At 36.6% G+C, this 26,234-nt stretch overlaps 1 protein-coding gene across 1 annotated transcript in view; it reads left to right on the plus strand.

Moving 5' to 3' along the window:
- The window catches only part of ABCA12 (ATP binding cassette subfamily A member 12), a 155,389-nt gene extending 137,274 nt beyond the window's left edge, over positions 1-18,115 (plus strand). The window contains exons 42-53 of the mRNA XM_010960050.3: positions 472-587; positions 1,666-1,825; positions 2,947-3,200; positions 5,218-5,422; positions 6,339-6,448; positions 6,734-6,875; positions 7,943-8,077; positions 10,010-10,113; positions 11,344-11,436; positions 12,627-12,732; positions 15,048-15,185; positions 16,492-18,115. Coding sequence (XP_010958352.1) covers positions 472-587; positions 1,666-1,825; positions 2,947-3,200; positions 5,218-5,422; positions 6,339-6,448; positions 6,734-6,875; positions 7,943-8,077; positions 10,010-10,113; positions 11,344-11,436; positions 12,627-12,732; positions 15,048-15,185; positions 16,492-16,599 — 1,671 coding nt within the window. The 3' untranslated portion in view covers positions 16,600-18,115. The remainder of the gene's footprint in view (positions 1-471; positions 588-1,665; positions 1,826-2,946; positions 3,201-5,217; positions 5,423-6,338; positions 6,449-6,733; positions 6,876-7,942; positions 8,078-10,009; positions 10,114-11,343; positions 11,437-12,626; positions 12,733-15,047; positions 15,186-16,491) is intronic.
- The last annotated feature ends 8,119 nt before the right edge of the window (positions 18,116-26,234 follow it).

A 26,234-nucleotide genomic window follows, 5' to 3' on the forward strand; every position in this document is an offset into this window, starting at 1 on the left:
TATCCTTGTGATTCTAAGAATGTGTGGCACCCACTGCCCTGCTGTTTTGCAGAGTGGCTCACACTGATAACCAAGCCTTAGAAATCAACCATCTGAGAGAGTTCCAGCATTCACAATTAATACTTTGAGGACTGAATCTAACTAATACCAAGATACCTGGCTATCTTATCTTTCTCAGTGAACCTCTGTCACCAAATGATCCCAGGTTGCAAAGCCTGGAAGCAGGAATACCAGGGACTCCGTATCTCTATAACGATGGAGACTGGCTTGACCTCATACTGGAGGAGACAAATTCTAGAGTGAAATCAATGTAAAATGAACTGAATGTTATAAGCAACAGGAACATAGATAAAAATTCATATCATCAAGTGTTTCCAGGTCAATTTGTTAACAGTTTTAAACTAGATAGGCTATTGATTTTTTTAAAAAATACTTGCCATATGTTAAACATTGTTTTACATGTTCCCATAGGTCTTCTACTTGGTGCCTGTAGCATTTTCAATTGGTGTCATTGCAATTTTCAAGTTACCTGCTTTCTACAGTGAAAACAACCTAGGCGCTGTATCTCTCCTACTTCTGCTGTTTGGGTAAGCTGCAGTGAAAGAAGAATTAACAGAATTAAATGCTCCTGGACACAAACAGGACCTAAATCTCATTAGCTAATTTACAGTTATCTTGGGGTTTCATTAGTCATAAGTGATGATTAACAGTACATTACATTTGCTAGTCCATAGTTTGTATAGTAATTCTGAAAATTAATGTTGTTCTCATTAATAGTAATACCTATCATTAATGAGCACTTACTAGGTCCTGAGTGTCACGCTTAGCAATTTATAAATGTAATTTAATTTACATAAAAATGGAGGCTTTAGAATGATCAGAAAAATGTATGTACATGTATGAATTTATTAACAAATTGTGAGTATATATAAATATATGGCATTTTAAAGTATATATATTTATGTATATTTATTTTATTTATATTTTTATAGATGTCTAAGAACACATATATAATATTGTTTCTGAATGAGGGTACTTAATGCAGGTAATACAGGTTGATATAATCAATGCTTAGCATAGCACTTCTTTCTGCCCTGAATGCATGAGTAGTATCCGTTTAGTTAGCAATTGTAGCTGATGAAGGATCTGTGTCTAGTTCTACTTCATTACCTCAAAGGTTGCTCCGGTATTTGCTGAAAACAGGACATCCAGCTTCTAAGCAAACACTGTCTGCTTAGCTAGCCTACAATAATGTCATTTTTTCCCTCAGCTTTAAATTGTAAAATATACATTGATTAAACTCATATTTCTGAGCAAAGAAAAAAAAGTCTTGCTTTGGTGGTGTAACATCATCTCTAGGAAAAATTAATTTATAGTCATAATGATGTCAGACTACTGAAGATTCCTTAAAAGACCTTTACTGTCATTTAAAAATCATGCTTTGGATTTTATGTGTGTGTGTGTGTGTGTGTGTGTGTGTGTGCATGTGTATGTGCTGTTGCTAAAAGGAGGAATAAAAGAGAGATGTAATTATAAGGCTTGGCAACTCATCCCTAATGTTTATTTTCACTTTAGAACACTATCTAAGTTATATATATATGTCTGTTTATTTAGTGTAAGAATAATTAAGGCATAATTTTAATTCTTAGTATTATTAACGTAAAGGTATGCCACATTTTCTTGGATGTACTTGCTGGCTGGACTCTTTCATGAAACAGGAATGGCTTTCATCACTTACGTTTGCATCAACCTATTTTTTGGCATCAATTCCATTGTTTCCCTGTCGGTGGTGTACTTTCTCTCCAAGGAAAGGCCTAATGATCCGGTAAGGTCTTTTATTAGTCTGCTAAACTTCAGTGAGTGGATCAAATGCTTAAACATGTTCAAGGAGGTAGGCTTTCTGTGTTTTGCATTCTCTAAATAAAATAGAGGAATTTCACTTGATTCTATTAAATTTAGTGGTGGGGGGAAACTACAGCCTTTTAAAGTTCTTTTTAGACTCCATCTAGGTTATCTATGATTGTATATATGCAGTGTCAAAACTGTTGAGATTTGACAGGGCTTGAGTAGGGACATGGAGGTGAAATCAGACACATTGTATGGCACTAACAAAAATCATGCAACCAGTCAGTCAGCTAAACTTTTTACTTCTTAAGAAACTGTTATGGTACAGTAGGAACAAGGACAATGGCTTAGTCATACAACTATGGGTTAAGAGTCATTTGAACGTCCATAGAGAAAGAAAAACGAATTCATTCCCTTTCAATCATGTATTGGAGTCTACTTCATTGTAAGTATCACTTTCCATTCAGAGCTGGCAATTATGATTACTGAGAAGGGAAGCACTACCCGTGCCAGGCAATTGGGTGGAAAAGAATAGAGAGGAAATGAAGTGAAGTGAGGAAAAGGCAAGCACACGCCAGGAGGAAGAAGAAAATTCATGAGGTGCAAAATGGTTGGTTCCAAGTGTGAATAACATGAAAATGAGCCATTTGCTCCTCATTCAGAGAGGTTGTCTCTCCTTCCATCTCATTTCACCATTTTAGCCCCCCTTTGAGTAGCTTAGCTTCTGAAACGTTACTGTACTAAATACCTCCTTTACTCAGACACCTACCTGTAGATACTCTGTGTCAGACCCCAACACCCTGGCTATTACTACATTCCTAGGATCTAAGGCAGCTCTAGAAGTGATTCTGCACCCAGGGTTTGGCCTGACACCTTAGACCATTTCAAAAAATATATAATCCTCTTTTGCTTGGATTTTGGTAATAAATCTCCATCATTTGGTTATAGTAAATGTTTATATGTAAATTCAGCATGCATATGCAATAATTGCCTATCTAGATAGGCTTCTTGGATTTCAACATTTGTCTACATCTAGTTTCAGTTTTTGTCAGTTTGTTGGAAGACTAACACTGAGCTTTATTGTTATTCTTCTTATTTCAGACTTTAGAACTTATTTCTGAAACCCTCAAGCGCATTTTCCTGATTTTCCCACAATTCTGCTTTGGTTACGGTTTGATTGAACTTTCTCAACAACAGTCAGTCCTAGACTTCTTAAAAGCATATGGAGTGGAATACCCAAGCGAAACCTTTGAGATGGATAAACTAGGTGCAATGTTTGTGGCTTTGGTTTCTCAAGGGACCATGTTCTTTCTCTTACGACTTTTAATGAATGACTGGCTAATAAAGAAACTCAGGTAAATACAATAAAAACAGTGTTCGACATCACTGACAATACTCAATTCAAAATATTCAAGGAGTCGTCAACAGTCTAAGCTTTTCCACTGGTAATATAGAAATGTTTTGCTCAAAAAACTTTTAAAAATCAAAGCATAATTCACCATTTATTTCATTCAGTAAATAATTATCAAACCTTACTATGGGTCTGCAAGTATTGTAGAGTGAGAAAATAAAATTAAATAAGCACAATTGTTAGCCTTAAAGAAATTAAGATTCAGTGGTGGAGAGAAAACTTGTACATAGAGAAAAGATGTAGTCTTTGAGTTGTGCTTGAAAAGATGGAAAGTAGAAATGGGGAGAGAGAATTGAGTATGTAGCATATTAGCAATGGATCTGGGAAAGGAAAATTGAATAAAGTGAGGACAGAATCATAAATAAAAAGAAAAACATGTACCATTGACCCAGCAATTTTATTTCTAGGAAATTTTTTTGAGAGATATGCTCACACGTATGCAGAATTATGTACGTATAAAGTTATACACTCCTAATGGCAAAAGAATGACAACCTAAATGTCCTTTATTTAGAGACTAGTTTAATAAATTATATACATAATTTATGAATGAAACAGTATGCAGCCATTAGAAAGAAGGATGCAGTTCACTGTATAATGTTTGGGATTACTTCTAATATTTATTAAGTGAGAAATGCAAGGTTCAGAACTACATATAAAGTATATTGTCATTTGAGTTTTAAAAGTATATATATATATATTATTTATGCATACATATGCAGAGATTGTCTCTATGTCTCTGCTACAGAGAACTGTATATTTGTTGAAGGAGACTTACTTTCACTAAATATTCTTCAGTACCGTTTTAATTTTAATACTTGATGTACATTTATCACCTATTGAAAAATAAGATTTAAGTTAATAATAATGAAAGAGAAGACAAGAGCAAAGATAGAAAAATCTTGGGCCATGTTTGAGAAGTGAGTAATACAATTTGATCAGAGCACAGAGTAAATGTAATAAAAGAATAGGAGCTGAAGCATATGCTGGAAAGTTATGGAGTCTACTGATTGCTTGGTTAAAGAGATACAGCTTGGACTTTGTTCAGTGAGCACATAGTAGTATATCAAAGGTTTTTGAACAGAGACCAACAGGATCAAATGGTGCTTTAGGAGCTGTGGTTTTGTGGAGACAGTGCAGACTGGAATGGAGCAGTCAGAGACACTGGAGCAGTCTGAGGCTCCTAGATAAATCTAGGTGAGAAACAAATGAAAGCCTATGATGGTAATAGCAACAGACAGATAATGATCGATGACTGGGTGTTATAAGGCATTTCCAGTGCTAGGAAACTGGCTGCATGAGTGGGTTGTGGCATGGGGAAGATTCAAGGAAAAAAAATCACAGATGGAATATCTGTGGATATCATTAAAAGAAACAGGGACATTGGGAGGAAGGCTTGAATTGATTTGTTGGTTTGGTTTGCTTTGGTATTTATTAGGCAAGATACTGAAGTGGGTTTGAGATGTAGTGAGTTTTCAGAACTGATAACCTTAATATATTGGCTACATCCTAGGTAAGACACAGTAAAAAAAAAAATATAGAATAGCATTCATATTATTGATGACAAAAGAACAGACAGGATTTTTTTTAAAAGGTGATCATTGATCATGGGTTTGTAAGTGTTGAGTCTTACCAATGACTCTAGTCTCTCTGTTAGGAAGTAACTTTCAAACCCAAAGTGATTTCCTTGTTATGAAATTAAGATTCTGAATTGTAACAGTGGATCTGTAAGTATTTAAGGCATGGAAAGCAAAAGCTGTTTCTCAAATATCATAGCAAATATTGTGAACAGTATCTGTACTAAGTTTTAAGTTATTTGAGTACCATAATGCATAAAAAATTTTAAACTCACATAGTATGTGATAGCACACTTTTAGTGAAGTGAGAACTTCTTAAAAGATGTCAAAACTGAGTGGTGCCATTTTAAAATCATTGATGCAAAATCTTTTCATTCATTTTTTAGACTCTTCTTCAGAAAATTTAATTCTTCACCTGTGGTCGAGACAATAGATGAAGATGAGGATGTGCGGGCTGAGAGATTAAGAGTTGAGAATGGTGCAAGTGAATTTGACCTGGTCCAACTCCATCGTCTCACAAAGACTTACCAACTTATCCACAAAAAGATCATAGCTGTAAACAACATTAGCATTGGGATACCTGCTGGGGAGGTAAGGAACAATGTTTTGTTTCTAGCTATCCTTTATATTGGCATGGTAAGTGACAAATAAAGATCTTTATCTTCTTTTAATTTTTTCCTAGAAATATGAAAGTCAACCTGTGAATACTTTGATGGATTCTATATGTATAATTTACATGTGTCCACGTATTACTTACCCCATTCATCTTCCCTCTTGCCAGGGAAGACTCACCACACACCAAGTCCTGAGCCTTTCCCAAGTTACTATCCTCACTGGGTGGACTTTCAGTCAAGAATTATGTGCAGGGTACTTTTTTCAACTCTTAGTTTCCAGACTTCTTGAAAGGCAACATAAAGAAATCAGTTGTTGGAAGTGAGGTCCTAGAACTGCATCCATATTGATTCTTGCTGTTTTCATAGAAGAAATATTAAGGCAGCTTGGAAAGAAGAAAGAGAATGTGAGCATAGGTTGCCAAGCCTAGCTGCAAACTAAATGCATCAAATTTGTTTGACAGCATAAAGATATTATTGCTTCAATAGCTTATTCAGTAAAGTTGTGATTTTGTGTGAATAATTTCAAATCCATAAATATAATTACTTTATCAGGATAGCATACCTCACTTGTTGGGTATTTTACCATGTCACCAGAGGTATGCTATAATATAATATGTAAAAGAAATCCTATGTATCTATACAAATATTCACATTGTTAAAGAAAAAAAGATATATAAGTACCCATTTGTTTTAAAAGAGAAAGTTAAAAAAAATAAAAGAGAAAGTTTTATCAAGTGCCAACAGAGGGCTACAATATCCATGAATAATTCCAGTGATTTATTTTTCTTGGTAATTTATTTTACCCAAGGAGAAGGAGAAAAGAGATATAATAGTAGCACATCTTTAGTTTGAATTAAAGTTTACGTCCTTTTTTTTTTCCTCCCTCAAACCAGTGCTTTGGCCTTCTTGGGGTAAATGGAGCAGGAAAGACTACCATCTTCAAGATGCTAACTGGAGACATAATTCCCTCAAGTGGACACATTCTGATCAGAAATCAGACTGGGTATGAAAAATACTTCGATTTATAGAGCACAACATAATTAATGAGAAGAGTAATTAAAATGAACTCTTTATGTTATTTTGTGGTCAATCATTAGGGGGAAGAACAGCCATCCAAGTGAGTGGAAAATTTTAAACCTCCACATGTGACTGTGATGGTTGGATTGTTTTACCTCTTTTTACCTGAATCACGGGTCACCATGACCGAAATAGAGCTACCCTCTCAACATTTGGGGATAAGAAAGGAAACATCTGAAATTCATTTGTGGTTTTGATTCTCTCAATTCAGATCTCTGGCTCACGTTGACTCTCACAGCTCATTAGTTGGCTACTGTCCTCAGGAAGATGCCTTAGATGACCTGGTAACTGTGGAAGAACATTTGTATTTCTATGCTAGGATACATGGAATTCCAGAAAAAGATATTAAAGAAGTGAGTATAAGTGTGAAAAACTAGTTCACTTGAAAACCATTATTGTTTCTGCTTCCTACCTCCCTTCCCCTCAAGACCCAACTTGACCTCTGGAAAACTAGGACACTTTTCTCCTGACAGTGACAATGGATACAGCATTAGCTCGATTGTGTATATCACATACACACCTATCAGCTCGGCTTTAGAAACACCTTGGCCCATGTTCAGTTACCTTTTAAAAACTTTTAACTAAAACATGACGTTTGCCTTAGGCTCTGGGTTGAGCCTTGGCTGGGGATGCCTGTACATTCTTTATTGTTCAGATAAGTATTAAAACATGGAATTACCTCCAGACTGCCCAAGTGAAGTAGACTAGCTTCCAGTTCAATTTTTTAAATGTGGTTTTGTTCCTCACCATAATTATTTACCTTTTTAATGGAATGGCTAACCCTTAGGGCGTTTTTCTCTATTTTTGCAACCCTTCGGGGCCTGTTGAAATCCTCCTAGGATTCCACTGTTTGCCAGGGTTATTTATCTACAGAAATAGCCACAAGAACACACTATTCCTAAATTAATACACTAAAGTTTTGATACTAGGTCAGTTTGAAATAGACTTAAAGCCTTTGTGACAACTCACCCCACAGTCAGAAGAAAGATGAAACAGTGATGACAATCAATAAGAAACCTGCCTTCTGAAGGGATGAATTCTGTTTTAGCTCTTTGAAGCTTTACAAGGAAATCCTGTGTTAGTTACAGCAGAAAGAGCAATTGTATACACACACTCTCTCTCACACACACACATACAGTGGGGCACGGGGGGATCCCATTTGAAAATAAGCCTCCACAGAATTGCTTTTATCTCTTTTATCTCTTTAATTTATCTTTTTTTATCTCTGACCTATTAATTTTTAAGTGGACCTTTGAAAATAAAAGTTAAAATTTATGTTGAATTTAAATGTTTTAATTGGGGGGGTATGTATTTTTTCATTATAAAACTTTCTTTTCACAGGTAGATTTTTTTTTCCCCACTTAATGCTTTAAGGGTTTTGGAAGGGAAAATCAACCTAAGTTTTCTTTTCCACCCACAGACTGTTCATAAACTCCTCAGGAGACTTCACCTGATGCCCTACAAGGACAGAGCTACCTGTATGTGTAGTTACGGCACAAAAAGAAAATTATCCACTGCACTGGCCTTGATAGGGAAACCTTCCATTCTGTTGCTGGTAAGAGAATCACTGTGAAAAAAGCCTGCTACATAATCAGAACCACATATGCAATTGTGTGTGTAACATTTCATTCACATTATTGCAATAAACATTTACTGAGGTCTCACTACGTGCTGGTTATTTTGCAAAGCACTTTGCGTATACTATCTCATTAAGGGAATTTACATCAGCACATAATTTGTTGGCACAATATGCCCTTGGAATGTTTTTGTCTGAAGCTATGGCTCAGTCAGTTTCCGAGGAAATACTTGGCATGGGAATAGGAAGTAGCTGAAACCAGTTCACGATATTCAAACGAGTAAGTAAAATAATGACAGAATTTGATTCACAGTTATTGAAGAAATAAGTTCTACTGGTAACTGATCAGGTGAACTAACACATTTTCCAACTTCTACCTAAAAGGAAATACACTTTTTAAGACAATGTATTGGGCTAAAATGTTATCTCCTTGTTGCATAAAAAGCATCAGTTACCTAGCTTGGGATGCAATCAACAATACGCCATTCTGTTCTATCTGAATTTTTTGAAGGCAAGATATACATGCTATAACTGTATTTTGGTTAAGAGCTGGAAAATTAAATTGATCACCTGGAAATATAAATTGCACTAGGAATGACATAGCATTTTGCTTCCCAGACCAAATATTGTGAAAACTGTTTATTTCTGAGAAATAATCTTGCCCTTGTTTTGGAAGATCCCTTTCATTTAAGGACCTCCAAACTCCCAAAGAGCCTTAACTATATGCAATAAAAACCCAGTTATAAATCACCACATTATTCCAGGGATTAAGTAATATACCCCTGATCATTTAAACTGCCCAGACAGAGTACTGCACAACCTATCTTTCTACAATACTGGAAGCTTACAGTGCATTATTTCCCTGCAAATCGATGCTCATAATGGAATTCTATTGTATAAGTGTCCCTTAAATTGAACAAAACAATCCTTAGGCACCCCTGTGAGATAATAGATGTAAAGTACTTTAAAATGTTAAAAGCTGTATGCAAATATTTTGTATTAATGAGTTGAACTGAAATCAGGATGTGAGAGAAAGATACAGTATTTTCCTTTGTATGCATTTACTATATATATGCTGTTGGCGTCAAAAATGGGGGCAGTGACAATATACTGTTTCCCCAAATTAGCACTCATTTCTTTCTTTAAATTTAACCTCTTACTATAAGAATAAACCTCTGGTGATCCTATATACATACTTTCCATATCAGATATATATTTTTAATTTTTACCTAATCTTGACCTATCATTTGGTTTTTTAAATTATCTGTCAGGATCTATCACTGCTTGTTTAGCTTTTCCATTGCTACATTTCAAATTTTAAGTCTGAACAATTTTTCAAAGCATCATTTACTTTAAAATGCAATTTATATCTTCCTATCTGGCAATTTCTGCAAACCTCGTTTTTATTTCCCCAGGGAGTATTAAATATCAATTAATCACACAAAACTAAAAATACACCTCAAATGTATTAACAAAAAAATCAAATTGCATTCTCTATGCTTCAGATAACATATTATCACTCACAGCCACAATTCTGCTATCAGAAGAAAGGTAGCAATTTTGTTGATGTAGCTTCAAATATATATGTGACAATGTAGTATTAAATGTAAAAACTCTTGCTTTGTCAGTAATTGAAGCAGAATTTTTTCCAAAGAAATAGAAGAGACAAGTGTAAAGTAACAGGGTGTCAACTTCATTGAGACACTTTTTAAAACAGATTGACAATTTTAAATGATTAATTTTGAGCTTTTTGACAGCAGCAGAAAGAAGCCTATTAAGTATAAAACAAGTTAGTCACAGAACCTCGAAAAGTGATTTCTGTTCTAGGCGAGTGAGACGCGGTGATTCATGTAAAGAACCTCATCAAAATTTAATTAATTTGATAAATTCTTCTTGTAACTTTCTATTAAGGATGAGCCGAGCTCTGGGATGGATCCTAAGTCAAAACGGCACCTCTGGAAGATCATTTCAGAAGAAGTACAGAATAAATGTTCTGTCATCCTCACCTCTCACAGGTAAGCTGAGAATGGGAACTTTAAAGTTAGATAACATGATATTAGGATGCTAAATGGGGAAATGTAAGCCTGTGTGATATATATGGATAATGAATGTTCGCATTTGGATTGAGGTATTTTATATTTATAGTCATAAGAACAAGTCAGGAAGGTTTCATGGTAAGACATCGGCTCCTATAGTGGCACAGGGCCTAAGCGTGCTTTTTAAAACAAACTTCTCATGACTTAAGGCCCTTTTAACTCAACAATGACTCCCTGTTGCCCATCACAAAAAGTTCAGCGTCCTTAGGCTTAGTATGCAAAGCGTTTTATTTTCTGGACTTATCTAAATTTCTAGTCTTTTTTCCTATGACACCCTCTCCTATCAGTCAATCTGAATGACTCATGGTTTCAGATACACTCACTGCCCTTTCCTATAAACTATGCTCTTTCTTTGGCTGTGCTTTCCACTGGAGTTGGTCTTTTTACAAAATCTCCAAATTCTAATCTTACTCATCCTTTGAGAACTAGCTCACAGGCCTCCCCCATGAAGTAGACCCTTTCCATCAGTTAAGTAGAAAAGTTACTAAAGCATTTTATCTGTGCCCTTTTTAATAAGGTTGGCCCTGTAGTAAGTTCATCCTTTTGCTATAATTATCATATAGTAGAAAAAGTACTAGATATGTTTAGAATCAAAATATCCTATGTCCTAACCTTGCCCTAGGTCACTATATGTTCTGAAGCCAATCATTTAATTTCCATTAACTTTTGAATTAAATGTATAGGGTGATCCCAAAGATCTCAGGGTGATACCTAAGATCTCCTCCAGTTACTATAGGTTATGAAATTAGAATTATATAATCAAGTACAGGTTAACTAATTGTAAATATGAAAACATAAAAGCCAACTGAATACAGAGTATGAGGCATAATAAAAAAAAGCTTGGTGTTATTTTGGAAATGTTTCTTAGGAAATGTAAGTCATGAGTCAGAGTTTGAAAGAAATACTGTGCTTGATAGAGTGGGCATTGCAGATGAGAATAGCATCAAGTTTGAGAATAAACAGTAATAAATCCTATCTGAAGACATTTAATTTCCACATTCAAAGATTTTTTTGTTCTTCAAGGAAAAAGACATTTTAAGGAACTCAATCAGTATTTCTAAAGTGCCATGATGAAAAAGTTAAGCTTATGCTCATGAACTGCAATCCAGTTTTATTTGCCCAGAATGTTCATACAATTCTGTCTTTCAGCATGGAAGAATGTGAAGCACTCTGTACCAGGTTGGCCATTATGGTGAATGGAAGGTTCCAATGTATTGGATCATTGCAGCATATTAAGAGCAGGTGAAGCACAAGTGTATTGTTTAGCACACGGTGTAGAGTAATCAATCTAACAGTACTATACTCACCTTCAGGGGTTATCTCAGTAGCCTATCCTGCAGTGACTAGTAAAACTGGAATGGAGAAGCTAATCATTGACTCGCCTTAAATTTCAATGATTGTACTGAGGGTTGAATTTTTTTTAGTTAATAACCCCCAAACCTACAAGATCTAAAAGCTAATAATAATGAAAATAAATGATGATGATGATGATGATGATGATGATGATGATGATGACGACGACGACGACGACGACGACGACGACGACGACGACGATGATAAATAACCCTCAAGCAAAATATTCTTAGGAAGCAGTGTTAACAGTTAACTCAGTAACACATTAGACCTTGACAAGTACATGAAGGCATTGATTTTTAGCTAGCATGTTCATTTGTCATTTGCACAGGCTTTTCGTAAGCTATTTTATCATTTTTACCACATTCAAAACCTTTGAATCAAGAATACATTAGGGAAATGTGCATAAATATCATACTATCAAATTAAAATTAAATTAATATTTCATATCCACCAGAGTGCATATGCATTTTACATATCCATGTTAATCTTCAAGCTTCATGATGCTACTTTATACCTTTATCTGTACCACAACTTGGCTTTTTTATAAGATAATATTAACCAAGATAAGAAAAAGAATAAAAGAGGCTTCATATGTTGTTCTCAGAGAGTCTGTTGTGACTTATTTCCAAACTCTATTTTTGGTGCAGTTAGCTAGTATATTGATTTATTATTTATTTTAAAAACTCCAGTGATTTTAATCTTTACAGTTGACACCAAATCTCCAATAACTTGCCTCTCAAGATCTTCTTTGTTTTAAATTAGAAAGCATTTAGCCCCAGAAATTGACATCAAATGCCAATTTATGGGTGCCAAAAAAAGCCCAATTTTATGTTTTCTTTCTAATGCAGCTTTTGTCCAAGGATCTGACTTTGAATCATGGTAGAAATAAATAAGAAGTCATGGCAGTGCACTATTTCCAGTTTGCAACATGCCCTGAACTTTTATGGCAAAATGATAGCTTTTATATAGAAAAAGTGGCTATAATGGTCAGCTTGGGTCCTGTTTCATTATCCAAAATTCCAAAGGACCTATTTCAGCAAAATGTAACTCTTAACTTATTTTGCACTTCTTTCTAGGTTTGGACGAGGATTTACTGTCAAAGTTCACTTGAAAAATACCAAAGTGAGCATGGAAGCCCTCACAAGGTTCATGCAAATGCATTTTCCAAAAACATACTTAAAAGTAAGTAAGAGATTGTCCTGCCTTTTGATCTGACTGGTTTTGATAGTCATAATCTAATATCATAGTGGATGTTTGCCATTTTCAAATTGACCATAGCTTTATTATTTATCTTAATATATTAGCTCAAGATGCTTAAGATACTCTGAAGCACACTTAGTATAAAATCTTCAAATTAGTCATATATTTTGTAGTTATTTAAGAATAAACTTTTACACTTTTTTTCATAGTCCTTTTATACCCCTTTATTTTTTCCTCACAAAGACTTTATGACCATATTATGTTAGTTTTCAAGTTGTATACTTAACTAGTTTATTAGTTAAATATGTTAGGGAATTGAGGGGTGACAGATACATATGACCAAGGGCATTTCTTCCTAGAAAAAAAATTTACAAAATTCCAGAATGTCACAGCTAGAAGAGATTATTTCCTTTGCTTTCCTCATTTGAAAGACAAGCCCATGAGTTTTTGAGCAGAATTACTTGGAAATCAAATTCTTAAATCCCACATTAGTTGGAAAATTGATCACTAAATTTCATCTTACATATAACATATCAACAGGACCAACACACAGTTATATGCATATAGATCACATAGTACATATTTAAATGCACTTGACAAAAAAAAGTTATCATTATAACAACTTTGACATGCAGGTAATTTGTACAAGTTGGTTATAGCAAATGATTGTTTTTAAAAGGAAGTCAGATGTGGAATGATGAAAAGAAGTTGGTCGACTTGGGCTGAGGTCCAGCTCTGCCTGTGTGATTTCCAGCAAGGCATTCAAAGTCTCTGAGCCTCATTTTTCTCATTTGTAAAATAGGAGTAATGACACTTACTTCACAAGATTGGTGTGAGTGCTAAATGATAAAATGTCCACAGAGATGCTTCATAAACTATGAGACACCCATATTAATGTGAAATGACTTTAGAGAGCAAAATGGAGTGTGCTTTTAAAAACAGTTCTTTTATCTCTTTGAAATACCTTTGCATCCACCCCCCCAGGCCTAGACTAAGTTCTCCAGGAAATAATAGCTTTTACGATTCTTATCAAAATCCATTTTGTATCATCTAAATTAAAATCAAATTTAAAAATTAAAGGACACTTTTTTGCACAAATCGCATTGGTCAGTGAATTTCTGGGTTGAAATCTATGTCTATTCACTGAGTGATGAGATTGCTCTTGCCCTGGTTTCTTCCTCCTGGGACCAGGGCTCCACAAGACAAGTGCACTAGTGATAAAAATTAGATTTTTTCCTAAAAAGACCATTCTTTACAAGTATGTGATGGTTTCTAGATCTCTAAAAGGGAAAACAACAATTTGGGAGTAAAAATAAGTAAGATAGCCTGATTACAGTGATAGATGTGATGTGAACACAAACCAACGAGAAGGGCTAGCAGAGGAGTGAGAAGAGGGGTTTCCAGCAACATAAGTCTAGAATGCCAGGCTGCAACATACAATCCTGATCTAAGTCATAGGTTACAGGGGTTGATTATGGAGTAAGAAAAATCCTGACCAAACTGGTGATAGAAAGATAGAAAGATCATTCTAGCTACTTTGTGCCAGAGCATACGAGTGCATACGGTTTCTAGGCTTCTGAAGAGGGTGTTGCAATAACTGAGATACGGACGATGAGCATCAAGTTAATAATACTGATGGTGCAAATTGAAAGGAAAGGTTAAACTTGAGAGTTATTTTAGAGGAAAAAATAAATAGGATATGATGATTGATGAAATATGCAGAAAAAGGTGTTAAGATACTGCAAGAAAATAAGAATATATTACCAAGTAGATAGTAATACTATGGGCTAAATAAATTGAAAAGAATTCTGGAGTGAATTAAGAAAGAATGTGGCATTATTTGAATAAGGTTTCACTTAGATGCTTTTGAAATCTGGCAACTTTAGCCAATATAAATTGAACAGCTTTTAGAACAATTCCAGCATTTAAAGAAATAAAATTTCTAAACATGATCTCTGAAAAAAGCTTATGTGAGCTGAGCAGAATCTGACATCTGCAATACCACTCCACAATATTTTTTTCTAAGCAAGACTACAGCTTTATAAGTGCATATGAATATAGAATGTTTTGGAATTATCATTAGCTATTTGATTTGTTTTCTCTTTGACATTCGTAAAACTTCTTATCTCATCTTCAAAAGCTGTTAGTTTCCAAACATACTGATTATTTACACTGTAGCATCATTTTCAGTGGAACAAATTTCAGTATGTTTCTTAGTTGTTGGTCAAGTTATGTGTAGTCCAGTCAATATTCCCTGACATCAAGAAATACATTTTTTTTTCCTTTGGTTCTGACAGGATCAACACCTCAGCATGCTAGAGTATCATGTTCCGGTCACAGCAGGAGGAGTAGCAAACATTTTTGATCTGCTGGAAACCAACAAAACGGCTTTAAATATCACAAATTTCTTAGTGAGTCAGACTACACTGGAAGAGGTAAGCTGGATACCATGATCCATGTGCACAGTGTCACATTGATTATTATACATGCTGATTATTTCCTTTTAATAACATTCAATTTGTTTTTAATTGAAGCAATATTTAACTCTCACCTGAAAAACTTAGCTTAATTTATTTCTAGCTGCATCTTGGGATGTTAGGGGAAAAATGTGAAAAGCAGTAACTATTTTTCATGGAGAAAAGTTTTTTTCCTTCTATGAAACATCTATGCCCATCAGTTATATGTTTATATAAAGCAACAATTATTTTCATCTATAAAACAAATAGCTGTTACTTTCCTTACTTTCCCCTTGGTAGGTTTCTTAAATAGCATTGCTTTTGATCGGCTTCCTGGATTAGGGGAGGAAGAGGATATCTGGTTAGAATTTGGTGCCCAAGCTTTGGATCTGCTAGATTCAGGCAACCAAAGCAATAAATGCAGGGATTTTTGTTTCATTCACATCATCTGTCTTAATTACATTTATATTCAGTAACTTGAGGCTTAACAAGGCATCCTTCATCAACTTTGCACTGTTTTAATTTTATGCAATTCAACCAACGTGATGCAGAGAACATTTGACTGTATCTATCACTGGAATGGGTCTGAAAGTGAGGCTATGGAAGCCTTTGAATTGTGCTTCATCTTATGGACAATTTTTTATGGGGAATTAAGGCAATTATGGCTTTGCCGACACAGAAGATTTATCCTTTGACTTGTAACCAATTACCAGCATCCTGTCTGGCACAAAATAGGCTCTCAGTATTTTCTGGATGAATCTATGACTAATAGAATTAATTATTTTAAATAAAGTATAAAGGTCTGCCTGTTAAATAATCGGCTTACTGAACATAATGTTAATGTGAGTTTTCTATGCAAATTTTATTTTAGTGCATTAACTCTTGAGTGAAATTTGTCTCATCATCATAAAAACATTTGATAAGGGCTTGAGTTGGGCTCCTTGTTCATACTTGTAAGATATTGATGCAGATCATATAGATACAAATATGTGGCTTCAAATATTCAATTATAGCTTTAGATTTATAATTATAAATGTACTGATAGTTGTCCATATAGGAATTATTTTCAAGCCCCAGTTCAATTTCAGTATAAAGGAAGAACTCCTAGTGAGAGTGTGTATATATGTTTGGGCATGTCCCTATGAAATCTAGTTTTCTTCTTATTTGCTCTCCCATTGTGCCCACACACGTGTGTGTATGTGTGTGCGTGTGTGTGAATTGACATTATTTCTTCCTTTTACCAAGTTTACCAAGTACAATGGCTTTATTTCCCTTGAAAAATCAGGTTTTCATCAACTTTGCCAAAGACCAAAAGTGCTATGAAACCGCGGACACTGGTAGCCATGGTTCCACCATAAGCATTGACTCACAGGATGACCAGATGGAGTCATAGTACCTCCAGCAAACTCAACCTCAGCAAATGGCCAATGGCTTCATTTTGAGGAAGAGCCACAGAAGATACGAATTCCTCAAAATATTTTAATTTTGAAGTATTATATTATTGGAAAGTTGAAATGTGTAAGACTAGCCAGTAACTGTAAATGGAAAGTTTTCTTTCTAAGATCAGTGAATGTTGTTGCTGCTGAGATGAATTCCTGTCTACTCAACACTGTGAGCATACTAACGTATATGTTGTTGACTCTTATGCAAAGGTGAAACTACCTGAAGATGAATGTCTTAATTTATTACTTTCAATAAAAAGACAGCTTAAAAGGCATGGTTATTAGCAGTTGAAAAGTAAGAATGGAGAAGAAAAGTAAGGTAGTTTGGGGTAGGTAGAAATGAGAGAGCCAACAAAATAATTTATTTTTAGAAAATAACAGAATGAACATCTCGAATACATGACTCTTGCGTGATGTGCAAAGTGCCAAGGGCCAGATTAACACAGCAGTAAGGAGCGGGCACAGTGTCTGTACTGCGCGTGTATGCCATTTTCAGTACCTGTGAATACGTGGGGACGTACCAAACCCCCCAAAGTGCCAGTTTACAAGAATACTATAGGAAGGCAGTTTACCCTGGTGGTAAACAGAACTTAAGATTTATTCTCACGGTGCCTTGCCAATAGTAAGGCACAGGGCAGAACAAGAAGCTACTTGCTCTCTGGGGGAAATGGGTGTGTCAGCGGGCAGATACAAATCCTGAAAGATAATAGAGAGTTCATGTGCTGCTGGCAGGCCACTTTTTTTTTTAAGATTTTACAGAAAGCCTCATATTCTGGGTCTCTCTGCAGAAAACATTCCTGTGAAGGGAAAATTAATATGAAGATAATTTTCAACTAGTTACCCAGCTGAAACAGAATCATGTATATGGCCATGGAATAGACTTTGTAATAATGCCAAATTATATGGCCCTTAGGGAAGGTGCTTTATATAACATTTGTGTGTGTGTGTGTGTGTGTACAGGTTTGCCAGCTCTGGCACAACTGTTTCTGTGTTGAAAATAAAATCAAAATTTAGTAAAAAGCAATTCATGAAGTCAATTTCATTTGTTAGGGAAAAGCCAGGAACCTAAAACTTGCAATCATGTGGCCTACAAGGTCCCATAGGTTCTGGCCCCTGCTTGCTTCTCCACCTTCATCCCTTTCTTTCTCCTTTTCCTCTTTAGAGTGTAGCCATGCTGGCCTCTTTTTGGTTTTTCCAGTGCACCAAACTCCTTCCTATCTCCACATCTTTCCATATGTTTTCATATGTTCCCCTGCTGGAAACGCTCTTCCTCCACAATCTGTGCCTAGCTAACAGTCTTCAGAAATGTCTTTCTTTCTCAGAGAAGCTTTGCTTCCCCACTTCTTCAGTTTAAATCCAATCTCCCGTCCCAAAATGGTACTCTTATACTTCCTACTTTTCTGTTAGAGCATGCATCCTAATTTGTAACACATCAGATTAACAATATGCATTTTAACAGATGGTAACAGAATTTCCCTCAGGATAGAAAATGTCCTTGTTGAGTATAATACATAGACAAGCCTTTTGGAGTAAGTATAAGTGTAACTCTGAGAGGATGAGTGTCTTCAGGAGACCAAATGACCAAAAAAAATGGTCAGGCTCCATGAAAGAATAAAGGGATTTGTTTGTTGTTCATTGTGTTTGTTGCTGTAATGGTTGGTTGGTTGCTTGCTTCTGAGCAATAGTAGAGACGGAAGCACAGAGGGAGGAGAGAAAGGAAGTGGAGAGAGGAAGAACCAGTGAGTTGGTGGAGGATGGGTACTGAAGACAGATGAAAGTCCAGTGAGAGGTCTGGGTGCTTGAATGGACTTTAAAAACCATGAATATCCAAATATATTCCGCATTCATTTGCTGCGCAGCCAACACTCTAGACTGTCCTCCTTACCCCTAGATCTTGATTGAAGTCAGTCACACTTATAAATGCTTTATGTGAATGAGTGTTTAGTGGAAATTGAGGAAGGGATGTGTTAATGTGTACTTTGAAAGAGGTGCAGAACAATGACTGCTTCACCACAGAGAAGGAGGAGGCTGGCTGGAGCAGAGACCGTGAGACACAGAGGTCTGGATATGTGCTGAGTGGAGCCTCTGACCCACCAGGATGTGGATCTGGGGGGTTCCAGCCAATCTTATGTACATCTCAGTAGTCAGGGAAGTCCAAGCTGACCTCTGGATGACAGTGGCTGCACTTTTGAGTGTTTACTGTTTCTCTCCCTCACTAGTCATTGAAGCTCTATGAGGACAGAAGATCTACTGTGACCTTCCTGGTTTTCCCATCAGTACTTAAACTCACCACAAATATTTGTGGCACTCAATAAATATTTATTGGTTAAATGGATGAATAAATAAATGAATGAGAAACAAAAGAGAAGCTGGCATGGTTGTTATGGAAACCAAGCATCTTTATTCTGTTTAAATTTCTGAAATGCAGTGGAGTTTCCCATGGGGTAGTTTATTCATGGAGAAGAAGGAAAGACAGCACTTGATTCCGTAATACAGATATTATAGTGAATCCACTAGGATAGGAGGATTTGGGAATCTTCTTTGGAATCAGAATTCTAACGCTTTGCTTTTGCACATTTAATTCTTCTTTATCTTTTTGTCTGTAAAAATGGATTGTATAAGAGTTTCAAGGTACATTTTTACATATAAGTAAGGAACATACATAAAAAACTATTTGAACCCACATCCCTTTGGGCTTCTCTGTAGTAGAGAAAATGTTTTGAGAATTCCCAGTTCTTGGAGGACTGCCTCCACTCTAGACAACCCTACAGAATCTGCTTTTTCATGTGAGTTACCTAAATTACCCCTGAGGATTGTGGCAACCTTCACTTCACTTATAAAACCTGATTTTTATAATATTAAAACACTTGGTACAAAATCAGAAGAATAGAAAAATTATACATACGACTACCTTCTCCAAATATGCTCTCTGCCTGAATGAGCCATTCTTCTCCTCGGAGATGATCAGTCCCTAGACCTGCAGATGCCCTCCTGGACGACGGTGGGGCTGATGCTGCAGACCTGCATCCTCTTCCCCCCATGGGGCCCTGGGAGCCTGCTTGCTTCATTAAGGTAAGCTCCTCAATGTAAGTTTTTAAGTATAATAACAGCAAGCTAAAGGGAATGATAAAATTTCCTTTGGCATCATTTGTTGCAAAGTTAATCTTACCCCTCTCTTACTTTTAAACCCAGGCTGGTTTTCCATAACCTATAGAGTGAAATGATCCTCAAAATATTTCATAATCCAGCCCCCAAGATTTCCCCCTCTCTTCTGCATGTTGTCTATGCTCTGACTTCAGTGAATTTCTTGCTATTTCCTATTATGACAGGTCTTTTCTCACTCCTGGGCCACTTTGCTCACACTACTCTTTCCTCTCGAAAGACCTCTTCCCTGTTCCCATTTAGATTTTATCTAGAAACTCTTCATCTTCACCCTTCTCTTGGGTCTTTTCTTTGAGGATATCTTCCCAAAGAGCCTCAGGCAGACTTCATTGTTCTATTTTCTGTTACAAAAGCCTTCTGTGCCTGCCTCTGCAGAAGCATTTCCATGTTGCATTATAATCATCTCTGTACATATCTTTCTCTTCCCATTAGGCTCTTAAGTTCCTTAAGAGAAGTGACCTGTTATTCCTTCCTCATTGTATCTACCATATCCAGCACAATACCAACATACTGTTGCTCAAGAAATCTTTGAGGGACCAGAGAAGTCTATTTCAGTTTATAAATAATTTTTGTTTTGAATTTTTTGCAGTTACGTTTGTTTTAGCTTTAGAAGACTGGCTATTACAATTTAATATTAACTGCTGTGGAAAAATGTGCGGATGACCAAACATTTGATTTTTATCTTATTTTATTTTTTAATTGAAGTATAGTTGATTTACCATGTTGTGTTAGTTTCTAGTGTACAGCATAGTGATTCAGTTATACATATATATAATCTTCTTCATTATAAGTTATTATAAGCTATTGAATATAGTTCCTTGTGCTATACAGTAGGATCTTGTTGTTTATTCTGTATAGAGTAATTTGTATCAGCTAATCACAAACTCCTAATTTATCCCTCCATTTTAAATTTAAATGTAGTTTCTGCATAAAGCACACTTCATTCAAATGTAAGCATTGAACATACCATGACTTTATTAATAGTATTGCCTAAGATGGCATTTGCCAAAAAGTATTAAAATAAAAATACTATTTAAAAGCAAATACTTTCACCAATATAGAGTTATCCTTAATCACTCCCACTGCACAAGTGGAGAAACTAAGGTAAAGATGCAGTTATAGTTAAAATAACCACAGTTAACACTTCTTGAAAATTTGTTACATGTGGAACACTGGGTCAAATGTGCCACATTTATTCTATTCTTATTTAATTCTCACAACATATTTTCAACTTATTCTTATTGACAAGGACACTGAGAACTAGAAAAGGGAATTATCTTGCTCAGAATCATAGAGCAATAAAGTAAATTTGACTCCAGACACTGTATCCTGACAGAGACCCCTTCCCACTGAAATAAAGACTTGAATCTGTTGACTTAGATACACAAATTCACTAATAATTTAGGGATGAGCTGTATGTATGTCTATGTTGACCTGACAAGGGAACCACTGGCACTGCTGGCCCCGGCGACTGCTCCCTTGACTACTGCAGTGCAGGCTCCCGGCACGGACAAGAAGTCTTTGTCCCTGACTATGCTCTTCCCCCAGAAACCCTCAGGGAGAACTCTAGCCTTCCATCCTGGCCGCTCTGAAATTCCACACAAAGAAACCCAACCACGTCAACTAGACATGCAAAGATTTACTAAGCCTTTATACTTACTTGAACTCAGAAGAGTTTGCTTTTTACTCACTGAGATTTTGTAGTTGCTGTGCAATATTATATAAGGTACAGGTGTATAATTTAGTGAGTCACAATTTTTAAAGGTTACACTCCATTTATAGCTATTATAAAATATGGGCTATTATTATTATTATTATTATTATTATTATTATTATTATTATTATTATTATTATTATTATTATTATTTAGCTATCTCCATGTCTATGTTTTATTATTCCACTCAAGTGAGAACAAAACTCCCAATGTATTGGAGCCAGCACTATAAAATGGTCTATACCCTAAACAAGTCATGTCCAAAGTGGCTATTTCAACATCTCAAAACAAATTTTCAATTCTTGTTACTTTGAGTCCATTGAGAAACCTCTAGTAAAAAAGGAAAGCCCCTCACTTAAACTTCTACCTCTTGGCAACTCAGTAGAGTTGCAAGCCAAAATTCTTCTCAAAGACAAAAGTTCAATAACCAGCCCAAAAGAAATATGGAGTACTATCTGAGAAATTTTCCTTTTCTTTGTTTAAAACAATTCAGTTACTAAATGAAGATACTTATTAACTAAATATTATCGGACTAATATATTGTAAGCAAGGTGTCGCAATCAACACACATTACAGTTTAGGAAGGAAATAAATGGGAAGCCTTACCAAAGTAAAGCATCAGCTACAGCTCCAGAGAAGTCCTGAAACATTTTGTCAGATTCTTTGGTGAGATGTACAAACATACACTAAGCTAGGAAATGTTCTTTTTAGACTAACTGCTTTAAGAACTTTTCTGATCCCTTCTCAGGTTGGACTTCAAAAGTATTCTCCCATTATGAAGGTCTCCCCCAAACTCTTTTTTGATAATGAAATTAAAGTGTGCATTATCTTGGTAAATAATTTATCTTTATTTAAAAAGAGAGTTTATAACCTTTCTTCACAAGTGTGACCTGTCTAGCATTTGAAGAACCCTGCATGAATAGGGAAGCTGTAGCATGTCTTATATATGGAAAGTATATTATCTATTGAGTACAGAAAGTTATAGAAGTTTTTTTATTCTTTTGCAAATCTAAGGGGAGAAAACAGGCTGTCGTAGTATAGTAGATACTCTAAAATAGCCCCTAACGATCTCACCGTCTGTCTTCATGTTATTAAGTGATCGGTTCCCTTCCTTGAATGTGGTAAGGAACTGTTTCTGACAATAGAATATGGCAAAGGTGATTACATAACACGAGATTTTAATATTTGTCTTGCTAGGAGACCCTCTCCCTTGTGACTGTGAAGAGGCCATGTTAGGGAGGCCCACCTGGCAAGAAATAGCAGGCAGCCTCTGGCCACCAAGTGGCAGGAAACTGAGAAGGCCTTCAGCTGACAGCCAGCAAGAAACCAAGACAGCCTGCAAGGAACTGAGTGCTGCCAACAATCACCTGAGTTTGGGAACAGACTCTTCCCTAGTGGAGCATGCAGACAAGAATCCAGCCCTGGCCACCACGCTGATTGCAGCTTTATTTGATAACATTTTTTCCTCAAATAATCCTTCCCAAAATACCTACCTCTAGTCATTATTCATTTCAGTAGGTAATTAACAATTATATTCTGTATAATTCTGTTCCCCCTGGTCTTCAAGATGGTTTTTCTTCCTCTCTCCCTTCTTAAGGTGTTAATCCATTGGTTAACTTTTGTCCACACCTGTGCCTTTTAGTAAGTCAGCAAAGGTTATCCTCTGTATCTACCTATATTTAATCAGCCACTGATGGACTAGTCTCAATTTAATAACTAACATCTATCAATTACTGTACATAATTTCATTTTTTACCAAGTAACTTCATATACCTATATACATATATTTATTTGAATCTCACAGCAACCCTGTAAGTGTTGTTGCCTCTAGATGGAGAATTAGACTCAAAGGAATTAAATAACTCACTTCACAAACAAAATGTAACAAATTATAGTAGCTAACTATATTTTTCTCTGATCTAAATTCTTTCCCTTCTCTGATTTCTGTGGTTCCCTTGCTCCTATGCAAGGTTGTCTCTGTGAGACTGTCGATGACTATGACACTACTCCATCCCAGCAGCTAGTATGGGCACATGACCCAGGATGGCTGGAGCACCTTATTTCTCATGGTCAATTTGATTAGAGATCCACACATGACTCCAGTAAAACCAGTCAATCATCCTTGAGTTAATATTTAAATTTTGGAAGAGATGGTTCCTTTCCCTGGGATTGCTAAACTGAATGGAAGTGAGTCTAGGGCTCCCGCCGCCATCTTGTTCATATCATAGGAAGAGACCACACACTTAACAAGGTCAAGCAGAGACAAGCAGGGCTGACAAACAGCATGATAAACCAAGTCCTGATAACTTTTCTTTAGCCACAGGATCCAGCAAGCCTGAAGGACTATTTTGGCAGCCACGGAGGACAAACTGCAGGGAGGCAAAGTGGAGCCATGGAAGACATGCTGCAGGGAGGCAAAGTGGAAGTCAGGGCACTCCAGGAAACTCTAGGAAACGAGGGCAGTGGAGAAAAGGCAGTAGCCGTGGAGGTGGTGAGACACAATCAGATTCTGGTATGTTTTGAAGGCAAAGCTGACAGGAGTTGCTGCCAGATTAGTGAGAAATGTGTAAGAAAAAAAAAGAGCCAAGAATGAATCCAGGGGTTATGACCTGAGCAACTGCATAAATAGAATTGCCATTTATTGGAGAATGGGAAAATTGGAGAGGCAAAGGCAGGCTTAGGAGGGAAAATCAAGGGCTGGGTTTAAGATACATTAAGTCTGAGATGCTTCCTAGATATTCTAGAGGAAGTGTTGAATGAGCTGATAGATCTATATATCTGGAGTTCAGGAAAAAGGTCCATACTGGGGGGAAAAAAGTGTGAAAGTTATTGGCCTAGAGATGGAAATTCAAGCCACAAGTCTGAATGGGGTTATACAGGGAGATGAATGTGCCTAAGCAGAGAAATTATCTAAAGAGAGCGCCCTGGGGAATTGCAGTGTTTTTGAGGCAGAGAAGGAACACCCAGAAATAACATGTAGCATGCAAGCCCAGAAGAGTTTCTAAAAAGGAGGGAGTGGCTGATGGTGTCTAGGCAGCTGCTGGGTAGATTAAAATAAGAACAGAAAACTGACCTTTGGCTTTGACATATTCATGAGTGACCATGACCTTGAGAGAAATTTCTGTGGAAAGATAGGGGAAAAAGCCTCAGGAATAAGTTTAATAAAAAATAGGAGGGAAAGTGGAGATGTAATATATAGTTAACTTTTTCAAGACTAAAGGGAAAGGAGGCAGAGAGACGGCTGGTAGTTGGAGGGGAATAACCAGTTATGTCAGAAAAGCGATGTTACACACCCGAATGAGTGCGGGAAAGGGTCAAGTTTGCAGGGGTCGTGCCCTCTACCTCTGATCATCTCTGCAGTGGGCAATGTTCCCTGCTCCCTGGGTACTGTTTTCCTCACTAGGATTAATGACTGAAGCCTGAGCTGACATAACTTGTGCTCTGGTCTTCTGGCTTAATCAGAGTGTGGTAGTAATTCCAGGCTGACTTATGCTCACCCTTGAGTGTTTGTTACATCTTCCATTGCTACCACAGGCCCAGCGTTCACCCTTGGCTCAGAAGTCCCCTAGTCCTGCCTGAGTGGGTACCATGTTAGGAACATTGCTCTCAAATTGGAGACCATGCCATACTCAACGCAGGGTGGCTAAACTGAGACCCAGTGTCTCCTTTATTGTGCCATCCCGTGAGGTCTAGTTCACTTTTATGTGGAATGTTTCAACGTGATACAAAGTGGCTCACTTTCCACATTAAGCTGATTTAAGAAATATTTAACACAGAGAGACACACACAGTCCCGTGTCAAAGCCCAGAGCAGAAAATTAGCAGTATGTTCACTCTTTTCTCTACTTACCCACTCTCTCCCCCTTCTCCTGCCCTTAACTCCCTAGGATGGAAAGCGAGCAAATTTTATATCCGATCCCCATTCTACAAATGAACATCAAATCTTAAGCAAAGAAAATATATTTACATCACAAGAAAACTTTGTGATTTTGAACTCACTCCCTAGTTTTCCAGGCTAGATTGGTAAACTACTAAATGGGATAAAGGAGGAAAGTCAAAGAAATTGATCAAACTCATTCTTAAACTAATATCCTGTCCTCCAGAGTTACTGTCCTGCCAGCAGATAAATATCCTGGGCTTCAGGGGAAAGTTATCACGGTCAGAAAGGCAAATGACAAGAAAATTCAAAGGAAAGGGGCGATGGCGGGTCTATGCAGGCAGGTCTTTCCCACAAGGAATGACGGGTGTTACCTCTCACCACACCGCTCTGCAGGCTCGGAATCATACCTTAACAGCGTAAGGGGATCTAGCTCCCTTAGGTGGACTCACATTGAAGTCCACATCACTGATGAGTAAAACCTGGGTACCAGGTTGTTGATTTACAGTGTGAGTTTTAACTGCACATTTCTTTCCCCCAGCCAATGTATTTTCTTTCCCTGCAAGCACGTTACATAGGAAGTGACGCTTTAATCAGAACATTGCTTGCTGAGCAGAGACTCCAAGCAAATGGAGTTAATTACACGACTGCAGTGTTTAATGTCATCAGGCTTCTCCAGCCTGAAGCATCCATCGCCATCATAGGACACACCTTCAAAAGAGACAACCTTGATTCTGGAAACTTCCTTTCCTCCTCAGAGCTGAGTGAGCCCTGAGCTCTGTCATCACAGATGTATCTCTAAGAAGCTCTTTTCAATGTTTCTGTGGGCAGCCA

This window comes from Camelus bactrianus, chromosome 5 (genome assembly GCF_048773025.1).
Source record: "Camelus bactrianus isolate YW-2024 breed Bactrian camel chromosome 5, ASM4877302v1, whole genome shotgun sequence".
Classification (NCBI taxonomy): Eukaryota; Metazoa; Chordata; class Mammalia; order Artiodactyla; family Camelidae; genus Camelus; species Camelus bactrianus.